The following is a 13,326-nucleotide window of genomic DNA, read 5'->3' as shown; positions in this document are numbered from 1 at the left end:
ATTAATTTATGTCAAGTTGAAAGACTTGTACATCTCTAATATCAACGCGGCACAGAGCCCAAATAAGACGAATTTGCGGCTTATACTCTGTATCATTGTGTAGGAATCTTAAGATGTCTTTCCCTAGTCGTCGCTGGAGACTTTAACGCATTGACTACTGTTTTGAGGAGTAAAAATACCAACATGAGAGTGTGGGAGGTCATCAGTCCGACCGCTGATTTCAATATCCAATCCAAACCATCCATTGGATGCCTCAGTGTGCAGATAGATGCCAAACTTCGGTTCGACGAACATCTGCCCATAATTAACATATCGACAGCACGATTATTGCATTGGCTTGGATAATGACCTCAGTGAGCCCTGGTGCCATGAGCCACTTATGTATGCAGCGCCGATTCGACAGAACCTTCTCATGTAATAATATTTCCACGAAGGTATTATATATAGTACTATGAAGTACCTTGCGTCTGCACTGTATCATTTGGTGTAGTGTTACGTATGGTCTTGACAGCACCATGATACATGGATAGGTTGACTTTACCTCTCCCAAATGCTTACTAAAATTCGATTGCTTCAGAAAGTATTTGGCCCGCTTCAAACTAGAAGATAAATCATCGTGGCCTTCTTCTGATTTTTCGTTCTAAAGAAATAAAAATGGATTTAACTTTTTGAATGTTGTATCAAGAGTTAGAGGGGAAAGTTGACTATTCTTTATTTAAATGTATAGAATTGCACATAGGTGCCCCCCTCCCCTCAGACAATTTCTGGATCCTCCAGTGCAGTGTTGTATTTAAATTTTGTTTCGACGTTCTTCTCATTTCAATTTCCCAAACTTTCTTGTTAGATTGTTTACCGAGGAAATGTGGTTGAATCTTTAAGGCGATAAGTGAAAGATAATAGTTAAAAGATCTTTTATGTTTTACGAACATAAATTTACATTACTTTTTATTCAAACTTAATTGTTACTTTTTTCAGCTCTGGTTGGATCTTTGTCTATTGGTACTACATTCTTCTTGTCGCCTATAGCTGGTATCCTTACCGACAGGATTGGCGTTCGATTGACAACATTTATTGGTGGATTATTTGGAGCGTCGGGTCTGTTTCTTTCATCCTTTGTTGTTCATAAGGTACTACTATATAACTTAATAACTGTATGTATATGAGCGATGAGAATAAAAATTACGTAAATAAATTTTCTATGCAACTGAAAAACTTATGTGGATAAACTTATAACATAAAACTTATCATAGAAAAACTATTTATTAGTGACCGACGTTCCGCCCCTGTTTGCTGGGCTATTCAATGTGTGGAGTATAAATAAAAATAATAAGAGGTAATGAGGATGACATAAATTCAGATTTGTAGGAAATGACTTTAGAAAGATAAAATAAGTAATTGAATGAAATAATTAATACAAAAAATAATGGGAGGGAAAGGTAGAAATATGGAATGAAATAAAATAAAGAAGGCTGCGTAAGGTAGTAATAGTCCAAAAACAAAAACCACCTCAAAACTCTTATTTCTTACCACAAAATCCATTAACTCCCTTAATTCATCCGCCTCCAAAGCATCTGAATATGCCCTGACCAACCATTCCTTTAACTTTGACAAATCTATCCTAGCTACACTCTCCAACCATAAAAAGCGCTTTAAAGGGGATTCTATTCATATTAATCTGGAACCAAATCCTGTTAATCTTAAAGTTGATAAAGATAGTATTTACCTAACCTACAGAAATATCCTAAAGCTTTTTAAACACATCAACTGTTACACAATGACTATTCCATTTTCGTTATTAATTATTTTATTTTTTTAAATTTATATTTCTGTATTTTATCTCTCTACAGTTATTTCCTCTCAGTCTTATTCCATGTCTAATTTTTTGTCTTCCTCATTACCTCTTATTGTTTTTATTTATACTCAATACTTTGTTTCTCTTTGTTATATCTTATCATATTTATTAATTTTTTATTTTATTTTAGGTTGAAGGATTATATTTGACTTATGGCATACTGTTTGGAATTGGTGCTTCATTAGCATACACACCATCTCTTGTAATCTTAGGACATTACTTTGAACGCTATCTTGGCTTGGTAAATGGTTTTGTTACTGCAGGTAGTTCAGTATTCACTATGATCATGCCATTCTTCATATACTATTTACTCACAACTTTGGGACTTTCTAACACACTCAGGTATTTATTTTACATATATCAATACCTATTAATAATTTGTTTCAATTAGAACTATATTAATATCTATTAATAATTGTTCAATCTTAAATATCTTATAATGATGAGAATATAGTTGACCGTAGATAATATATAAGAGGAGAAGATGGTTGGGGTGTGGTCAGTAAATAACACAAATAAGTTGAAAGAACTTATTTAATTGTGCCAACATTTCGGTAAGAGTTTCTAGCCTTTATCATGGCTAAGAACAAATAACAAGATAACATCTAATGAATACAAAAAAAAAATTAAAAAGAGAAAATATAAACAGAATGATACAAGTAAATAATTAATTATAGAGAATAATAAAGTGATGAAAGAAGTGGAAAATAAAAAGTTTAATTAAATATATAAGTAGAATAACATAATCAAGGAAATCATTTTTTTAAAGTTATATTATGCAAAGAAACAAAGAAATATGAATATATCAACTTAATAATAATTAAAAAATTAATGTTATGAAAATAAAAAAAAAATAAAACAAAATGTATTTAAATAATGAGATATGTAATTATAATACTAGAATATAGAAACAAAATATATGGTTGAGTTAGACAAAAGAAGTGAATAGGAAATATGACAATTATAATATGTGGTGAATATTATTTCACATAATATTTTTACATTATTTATAACGTGGGTAAGGAGAATAGAAAAGGAAAAGGGGGTAAAAGAAAGATAAAAAATATAATAAGTTAAAGAACTCACCTACTTGTTGAAGATTGGAAATCCAATTGAGCTCAGCAGAGCTTGCTGTCGCAAGCTCAAAACTTAACTCAAAAAATCAGTTAAAAAATACGTTATGAATATGACGAAACTAACAGAAGGCAAGAATACGTTACAAGTTATGTGAGTGGGTAAAAATAAGAAATAGAAGATATTTAAATTTTTTTTTTTAAAGAGGAAAACGTATGAGGGGGTGACGGCAATTGGTTTTAAAAAATGTTTAAAATGTTAAGAAATGCTTTACAAAGATGAAGAAATTACCAGAAGGAGAGAATATGTTACAAGTTATTTGGGTAGGTAAATAAAAAGGAATTGAAATTATTTGAAACTTATTTAAAAGAGGAAAAAAGTATAAAAGGGTCACGACAATTGGTTAAAAAAATAATAATAAATAAATAAAAATTATATGTATAGAGGGGATGGAGAAAAAACAAAATTAAATAAATAAATAAAAACAAAAAATAATAATGAATAAAAAAAAATAATAATAATTTTAAATATGTTACTTTTTTAATAAATTAACTATTTGGGATAAGTTGTGTTTGTCATTTATAAAATTGACGGAAGAAGGTTCTAATTGGATATTAGAATATTTTTATATTGGATAGTAGCTTTCAAAGATAAGCCTTTTGTCATTGTTACGAACTGTGGCTAGTATAGATGTTCTATCAAAATTGAAGGAGTGATTTAAAGAGAGAGAATATTCTGAAAGTTTAAAGGGAAAATGATTATGCGAGGAAACAGAATGTTTGTGTTGTTTGATGCGGTCTTTTAAGAGGTTTTTGGTTTCACCAATGTAAGGAAAATTACAATTGGTAGTGGAGCAAGGGATGCAGTATACGACATGTGAGGTATTTGTATCTGTATAAGGTTTTTGGCTTCGTTAAAAACCACTTTAATTGTCTCACCACTTCACCTAATTCTTCACAACCCCTCTCTATTCCCTTATACAGGTCACTAACATACATCCCCTCTCTTTCAAAAAATTTTCCAAAATTCTTACATTCTACTATACCTTACGTACCTTCGTATTGCTTATATACTTCACAAGACACTATCTAATATCTACTCACAACTTAAAGACCCTATCATTCTGCCTCTAAACTTTTAGAACATTTTATCTCTTTAAATCACTCCTTCGATTTTGATAAAACATCTATATTAGCTACAGTTCGTAACTATGACAAAAGGCTTATCTCTGAAAGCTTCTATATCCAATTAGAACCTTCTTCTTTCAATTTAAAAACCGACAAACACAACTTATAGTTAACATATTCCTAAATAGTTAATTTATTAAAAAAGTAACACTGTTAAAATTATTATTATTTTTTAATTTGTTATTTAATTATGTTTTGATTTATTAATTTAATTTTCCCCCCACCCCCAATATGCATATCATTTTTTTTATTTATTTATTATTATTATTTTTTATTTATTAATTTTTTTTTTTAACCAATTGTCGTGACCATATTTTATACTTTTTTCCTCTTTTATTATAAGTTTCAAATATTTTCAATTCCTTTTTATTTTTCATTATTTTAATTTTAATTAAATTTATTTTTTAGACACGAAACGGCCTCATAGACCACGCGAAGATCAATTCTTCCCAACTTTTATTTTATTTATTAATTTTTTTTTTTTAAACCATTTGTCGTGACCCTTTTATACTTATTTCTTTTTTTAAACAAGTTTCAAATATCTTATATATCTTATTTTTACACATCCAAATTACTAGTAACGTATTCTCGCTTTTCGTTAGTTTCTTCATCTTTATAACATATTTTTTAAATCAGAATCTTACCCCACGCACCACTGAGCTCATTTAGATTTCCGATCTTCTACTAGGTGAGTTCTTTGTCTTATTCTCTTTTCTTATCTTTCTTTTCCCCCTTCTCCTTTTCTATTCTCTTCATATTTCTCCTTACCCATGCTATTAGTTATATTCACCACATATTATTATTGTCATGTTTTCTATTCACTTCTTTTGTCTAACTCAACCTTATATTTTATTACTTTATTCTAGTATTATACTTACATATTTCATTAGTTACATATATCTTCTTTTATTTTTTTTTTCTTTCCATAACTTTAATTTTTTAATTCTTATTAAATGAATATATTCATATTTCTTTGTTTCTTTGCATAATATAACTGAAAATTTTTTATTTCCTTGATTATGTTATTCTACTTACATAATTAATTAAATGTTTTATTTTCCACTTCTTTCATCACTTTATTTTTATTAATTTCTATTCTGTATAATTAATTATTTATTTGTATCATTCTGCTTATATTATCTCTTTTTAATTTGTTTTTGTATTCATTGATTGTTATCTTGTTCTTTGTTCTTAGGCCTGATGAAGGCTAGAAATTCTAGTTGAAACGTTGGTACTATTAAATAAGTTCTCTCCACTTATTTGTGTTATTTACTGACTGTACTCCCAACCAACTTTTCCTCATTTAAACATTTTACATCTATCCCCAACTTTTGGCCAAATCAAAAGAGCTGTTAATGAAAAATTGGAATGTCAAGGAGGTATGCAAATGGTACATTTGCAGATGCTTAAGTGAGAGTAGTTAATGGATTTTATTAAAATCAATATCATTTTATTTTTTACCACTTTTACAGTAATCTCTAGTTTTCATTTTATTTTAACCCAAATCAGAATCACTTTTTTTGAAATACAGTGGACTTTCGCTAATTCGAATTAATTAAAACCAAGGGGTTTGGATGAGCGGAAAAATTTTGATTATCAAATTGGGAAAAAGTAAGGTAACTTCAAAAATTACAAATCAATTAAATACAAAAATTATACACATATTTAGATAAAATTGGGAGCTGGATGGCTCAGTAAATAAGGCACTGTGCTACTAACTCTCAGGACCCATGCTCGAATCCGGCTGTAGCAGATAAATATTTATTTTGTTTCTGTTGCCATGAGTCAAACCTGTGGGTTTAGGGAGCCCTCCAGGGTCTACCCGGCCTCATTGGTGGGTACTCTTAATTGGGGAAAATCTGGTGGTTGAGCGTGATCATAAACAAATCATCTCCTTGTAAAACCATTGTCCCAGAAACAGTACTTGCTTACAAAGCATTGAACCCCTGACCCTTCATGGGTTGTAGTGGTGCAGATTTTTATAAATTAAACAACAAAGTTTATTATCACAGGGTTTTGGTGCTTTAGGCACATTTTAAGTTTTTACTTCAAAATTCTTTTTTTTTTTTAGTTAAAAATATTGTTATAATAATTAATCATTGTTCAGGTACTTATTTTTTAACTATTTTCTTGTGAAATAATCTGAAATTTTTGTTTGTTTGTTGGAACTTGAAATCATCTCTTTCAAGGTTCCTAAGCATTTCTGCTTTAACAATGGGGTAGTTTGGATATTGGAATGGTCTGGATTAGCGAGAGTTCACTGTATAGGCGTGTAAAGGAAAATATGTTTGTGGCTGAGTAAGCAAAAGTAGTAGGTGAAATTTAATAAATTAATGTGGCAACACTAGATTACTAGATACCAATCCACACAATGCCTGAAAATGTTATCAAAAGCTTATTAACGGTAGTAAATGTTATGCTCATTACATGGATGTCTACAGAGGCCTAGGTCGCTGAGATTGTTATTTCATCATCTTGGCAAACTAGAAATGGTGCTAGGTATGAATATGGCCAGGGTGGTTGAAGTTTATTTGAAGGAAAAAATCTCGATATTCCCACTCTGGCAATAGATGGGTAACCTGTATTATAATCACCCTGTATGCCAAAATTGACACAACAGGATAAAAAAAAACCAACTATTTTATAAGGAAATAAAGGACGACTACTCATAGACAGATTTACATGGAACTGAATCTGTTATCAGATTTAAAAATCATGAAACACAAATGAAAATTTTCAAAACTGAAGACAAACATTTTTTTCACTTCTCTTATAAAAACATAGTTTTTCTATACTCTGTAGCGAGAATGCAAACATATATTTACTGTGAACTCTGTTTTTAAAAATGAACTAATATTTTTTGGTGTTATAGGTGTTTGAGTGCACTACTTGCTTGCCTAACTGGAATAGCTTTGCTCTTTAAGCCAACTAACCAAGCATCTATTCAGAAAAAACAGATGAAATCATTATTCAATACTGAAATATGGAAAAACAAAAGATATGTGGTCTGGGCAACAGTGATACCTTTAGCGCTCTTCGGATATTTCGTACCGTATGTTCATATGGTAATTATTAAGTTATTATCAATGAGCACACAACATACATAATGTTGGAAAATCAGTCTTAAAATTAGTACAACTTTTTAATTGGAAATTTAAAATTGTGAAACATCTTGTCCAATATATTGTTAAAGCATTTAGAATGCTTTATTATCTCTCAAAGGTTTGTTTGACTATGCTATTGAAGGCTCTAAATGCTATGAGCGATCTAAATAGATTTTTTTTAATGCTCCTCATGACAGGATATTGTAAACAACATCATGAGAATGTTATTCCTTGAGGGACAGTGTATGTTTGAGGTATTTACATACCTACCAATCTTATTTTCTATAAAACACTGGATCCAGTTATGGAGAACAAATCAGGATAATTCCTTGGATTAGATGGTATCTGAAATATAGTTCTTGATGCAGTAACAAAAAACTTGTTGTCATTTCTGGTACTCAAGTACAGAGCCGTGCCCACTTCGTCAATTTTCTTCATAAATTTGAAAATTGTTATATTTTCTTGGATAAATTGAGGGCAGTTTATGGTCCACTCTTTATACACCTGTTCAAATAAATTAAGAATATTGAGGTCTGTATTATGAAAATTATTTTATCTGACTTTGTCCTAAATTTTTTATCTTGTCTATTCTTCTTTTTTATTATAAAAAAAATTAAACTTTATTTTTATTCCTACGGTATGGAATTGAAATTATAAAGAAGGCAACGTCAATTTAAACAAAGCAGTGAGCAACGATTTTAATAAATGTAGGTATAACAGTATTAAAGCAAGACTTTCCAAAATTACTGTTAGCTACTGTTTGCATCTTTCTTGACTGCACCTCTAACCATTTCCTTAATTTGAAACCTCGTTCTCATGAATAGTTGGCAGTATCATAGAATAGATTCTTCATCACACTCAAGACAATTTTTTCATGTGTGATTCTTGTTACAAATAGTTCCTCAATCTTTGTTTGGACAGGATTTTATTGTTATACATTACAAATAAGAAATTTAGGTTAAATCATGTATAACATAAATTATAGTTTATTTTCTTTGGTGTATTTATTTTTATATTAATTTTTCAACTTATTTATACTTCTTTCAGGTAAAGTTTGTATCTATTAAATTTCCCAAGCATGATGGCAAAATTTTAGTACTTTGTTTAGGAGTAACTTCAGGATTTGGGCGCTTAATGTTTGGAAGGCTTGCAGATAATCCAAGATTTAATAGAATATTACTGCAGCAGGTAATGTTATTATTTGAATAAAAGTTTTATTCGACAATCTTGAGTTGGTTTTATAATTAAAAAATCATCATTTTGACACCTAGTATTTTCTTCTAATATTTAATCTAGGTCTTTTAGTATTTAAAAAAGTGATTATTAATTATTATGTATATAATATATCTTAATCAAATTTTTGAATGAAGGAGGGAACACAAACAAGAAGAAAACAACCTACAATAAAATTTAATGAATGATTAAACCAAGTATACTTGAGCACTCACTCACACACATTGTGAGGCTGAGTGGTGGAAAAAAGGAAAGAGAAATGTGCCTGTTTCCTTGGCATGCTTTGTCTGTGGCTACATGCCAAATATTTAGGACCGACAGATCACTATCAATGTGGAGGTCTCTGTAACAGAAAATTAGACCCAAGAGTTTGAGGTTTTTTACGTTACAATGTTAAAAAACAAGGGCATAAGGAAGCTAAAAGGAATTTTTTTTTTATATCAACCAATCACCAAATTGGAATAGTGTAGTGTGTATTGTGCCCTCCTTTGGAACTAGCTCAATTTTTTTAAAACATTAAATTATTACTTCTTATTGCATTTAAATTTTTTATGTGTAATTGAATTCTCACTCTCTTTTTTATAATTTAATATAAATATTTATAATTAAGTACAAAAGCTATTACATGCTGGAACAATGATGTGCTCAATTACTAATGATTACTTTTTTTTATATGTAGGTTGCATTTATTATCATAGGATCGTTTACTATGCTCATAGTGATCACCCCTACCTTTTTCCTTCTTGAAGGTATCGCATTATTAATGGGAATTTTTGATGGTTGTTTTATATCACTTCTTGGTCCAATTGCTTTTGATTTAACTGGTCACAGTGGGGCAGGACAAGCAATTGGATTTCTTCTAGGCTTTTGTTCTATCCCACTTACTGTTGGTCCTCCAATTGCAGGTAATTTTATAATTTAAAAAAATATTGTATAGTATTTTTACTAATTATTTTTAAGTATTTGATATTCTTTAAGTTTTTAACAAATTTATCTTCTTTCGTAAATACGAATTATTAAGTTTTATAAGCTTTGGCTTTATATTTATTCACACAAACAAAAATACCAATTACTATCAGTGTTTCTTAAGAAAAACGGTTCTCTGTGACCTTGAGAAACTGATATTGTTAAATTACACTATTTCAAAATATTCAATTTCACCATTTAAAGTTAAAAAATGTTCAAATCATATAAAATTGGTTGAATAAATGTTATTTAATAAAAACATTGCATTTAGATGCAAATCAATACCTATAATAATAAGAAATTATTTATAAATAGTAAATAATTAATGCCTTAAATTTACAATACAAGTTGTACTCCATTTAGTTTTTATTTCTACACATTATTTATGATACGCTAAGACCATAATATTTTCCTTTTATTACAATCACACTTTAGGATTAGTTCCAATTAATCCTATTTTATATGATGCACCTAAATTTTAATTTTAGCAATGTACATTTACTGTTATGACAACAGTCAATATTTTTAAGGTTTTATTACACTATATATGTAAAATATCACTTCTATGTTATTTTTTAAAGTGTTCTATTAAAGTTTTATTTATTTTATTGTTGCTTTAATTTTAGGCTGGCTGTTTGATAATTATGGTTCTTATGATCTGCCTTTCCTGCTAGCTGGAATCCCTCCTATTGTTGGTGGCTTAGCTTTGTCCCTGATCAGATGTTTCCCAGCAGGTGAGGCTCAAGTTCCACTACTCTCTAGTGGTGCTAATTTCAGGAAATAGTGATTTTTTAGCAACTATTGGAGTGATAGAATTAAACTTTGATAGTAAATAGTTACACATGTTTGTTTTTAAAGTACTTTTGCTTGCCATGACAATGAAAGTTAAGTCTTTGATCTCTTTCTCTTAGAAGTAATAGGAGAAGTTCCTACAATAAAATGTTACTTTCACAAATATCCTTATTCGAAATATTTTATGTTTTTCTTTTTTTTTTAAATGGATATTTATGATATTGTATATTTAAATCTGAGTTTGTCAAATTGCTATTAGTTTTCTAACCATTTCAATACTGAGTAAAATTGATATATTTTTTATGCAATGAAAACAATTATTAATTAAGACCCCCGACTTACTTTATATATTTTAAATACTATTAATTTTTTATCAAAACGGGTATTTTTATTTTATAGCAACATATATGTTGTTATATTGATAAATCATTTTACTTTTCTTGATTTAACCTTATTTTATATATTTTTTTCTAACTGTTTAATTAATTTAACTTTATTTTTGTTAATTTATTTTTTATAATGAAGAAATACGTAAATAATCATGAGTAAATTTTCTAGTTGACAAATTGAGCCTACATTTTATTTTAGTGATATTTATTTAACCATAGTTTTATACTAAAGTTAAATTTTGCGAAATAAAAATTAATACTTATGAGGTTATTTATTTATTTTCCTTCCAAATTGAATGTATTTTTACATGGTTTATCTGTGCTGAAATTATTGAAAAATGGGTTAAGCTTTGGAGAAGATCTTTGCTTAGATTTTTTGTTCTGTTTCATTGCACTGACTAGCATGTTATAATCACATATAGCATATTTTTTTTTAAATGGTTTTAAAATATTTACTTGAAACATTATGAATGATATTTTTTTTATGTATACTTAGTACATTTTTTGTGCTAAGAAAAGATACTTTTGCATGAATATTTTTGAAGTAGAAATATTCAGTTATTGGAATAATAATTCTGTTCACATGCATGCATCATCACTTAATAGCATTTTTTTTATAACCACAAATGATGGGATTTTATGCATTATGAATAAAATAATTTTTAATTTTGGTTATGTTATATTAATTATGTTGGTTCTGAACTATTAACATTTGATTTATATATTTAAACAAATTTTCTCTAATAAACATTAAGACACAGATCTGAGTCTTGGACTCCTATCTTTCACAAGTTAAAATTCTTCATCCTATCCTAGTTTCTCTCTAACATTAAAGGTGGCCACTGATGTTCACTCCATGGCAATATACTGTGGTAAAATAATTGAAATATATCAATATTTGTCTATAACAAAGTATTATTATTTTTAGAGTATTTATTTCATCTTGCTTTTATTTTCATTACATTCAGTGTGAAAAAAAAATACTCAAGGAGCATGTGTCACTTGTACCAAAATTAATATTTCATTTATAAACCCACATTTGTCCCATTCCCACTCCTAAAAAACATTTTTCCAGCATGAGAATTTTTATGGACTTGATTCTTCATCAAGTCTTGATGAAGGAGATGTTTTTACAAGCAGACCAATTTTTTTTGGGTTGGTTTTTTGTACATCATTACCTGTAATATTCATTTTTTATGACAGTTATAGTCAACAAATATTTCAGATTACGATTAATAAAACACTTGAGTACTAATGGGGAATATATATCTCCTCTACCATTACAAGAAAATTAAATAATTTAAACTTAATTCCTTCTCATACGTACTTTCTAGAGATATCTCACCCCAACTTTCATTTTGTAAGAGTCCTTTATAATTTTTAAATGTCTTTAAAATGATATAAAGATTTTATTCGTAATTATGAGATATCACAAGTTAAACAATGATTGTTTAGAAGGTTAAAAAAGTTATTTAAAATTTATAGTTATTAACATGATTGATATAAAGAAATCGGAAGTTATTCATGCTAATATTGAAATTAATACTTATGCTTTTAAAATAATTAATAGCCAAAAATAAACAAAATTGCAAGTTATTCATATCAATAATTATATTACTTAGTGTAATTAATTGTACAAAATGAATACAATTTTAAGTTATTCCTATCAATGCTTTTGTAAAAGATTTTATACCATGAATGTCTTCTTCTAAATTGTTTCTATCCTACAGTCAGTTGTGGTTCCTGCTTGTAGAGCAGAATTCATGAATTTCAATCCTGTACCACCTGTCGGCTCCTCAACCTGTCAATTCCTTTTCTGTCAAAGACCTCCCTGACCTCATCTTCCCAAAAGTCTTCTTCCACCTACATTACTTTCAAACTTGATCATTCCCGCACAGTGTTCTGACATTTGAAAGATAGTTGAACTACGTCAGAAGAGTTTCCTGTATCACCATCTCAGGTGATGGTTTGGTGTGGAGTGGTTGTTGTAGAATCACCATCAGTGGCCACTTTAAAATTAATAGACATGTTGGGCAAAAAGAAAAAAAAAATATTCCTTCACTTTTTTTTAACACCCCATTGTCACAATCTTAATCTGTAATTTCTAGAGAAAATTTGTTTTACAATTTATGGTATCAGAAAATTTGGTTTACCAGATCAATACATTTTCTGATATGATAACAGTGGAGTTATTCAATATTTTTCTAATAAACATATTATTTGGAATTGCATGTATTATCAAATGGGATTTGTTGATTTTTAGATGAAGAAAAAAAGTGTCCGGAAAAAGAACGTGAGGTTGTCACTCTAACTATTGATGGGGATGTATAGCATGGTAATTGTTTCAAATATAGAAAGAGTTTGGTAATTATTGGAATATAATTAAATAAATTACATTTTAGGAATATATTCTAATGATTCCAAATTCTGTTTTTTTATATTCAGTAATAATATTTTGTATTGACTGATGCAGCTTATATTACAAGTAAGACAAGTCTTTTAAAGTTGTGAGATAACTCATAGCATTTTCATTTATGTATATTGATAATTAGGGCAATATTTAATAATATAAATATCACTATTAATTTAGTTACTGCATTTTGTTTACATACTAAAGGATGTTCGCTATGTTCTTATTAAACTAGTTTTATTCAAAAACTTTTGTTTAAAATGTTACATAGTTTTCCAATAAAACATTGTTAGAAGTGAATAGATGAAAATATAAAAAG

General features: G+C 28.6%; 1 protein-coding gene across 1 annotated transcript in view; it reads left to right on the top strand.

Moving 5' to 3' along the window:
• The window catches only part of kar (monocarboxylate transporter 10-like protein kar), a 36,893-nt gene extending 23,567 nt beyond the window's left edge, over nt 1-13,326 (top strand). The window contains exons 2-8 of the mRNA XM_014436261.3: nt 976-1,127; nt 1,983-2,194; nt 6,986-7,178; nt 8,265-8,405; nt 9,130-9,355; nt 10,043-10,150; nt 12,861-13,326. Of these exons, the coding sequence (XP_014291747.1) occupies nt 976-1,127; nt 1,983-2,194; nt 6,986-7,178; nt 8,265-8,405; nt 9,130-9,355; nt 10,043-10,150; nt 12,861-12,928 (1,100 nt within the window). The 3' untranslated portion in view covers nt 12,929-13,326. The remainder of the gene's footprint in view (nt 1-975; nt 1,128-1,982; nt 2,195-6,985; nt 7,179-8,264; nt 8,406-9,129; nt 9,356-10,042; nt 10,151-12,860) is intronic.

Source organism: Halyomorpha halys, unplaced genomic scaffold (genome assembly GCF_000696795.3).
Source record: "Halyomorpha halys isolate HHAL.00 unplaced genomic scaffold, Hhal_1.1 Scaffold1847.1, whole genome shotgun sequence".
In the NCBI taxonomy this organism is placed as follows: domain Eukaryota; kingdom Metazoa; phylum Arthropoda; class Insecta; order Hemiptera; family Pentatomidae; genus Halyomorpha; species Halyomorpha halys.
This window is presented reverse-complemented; position numbering and strand designations above follow the sequence as displayed.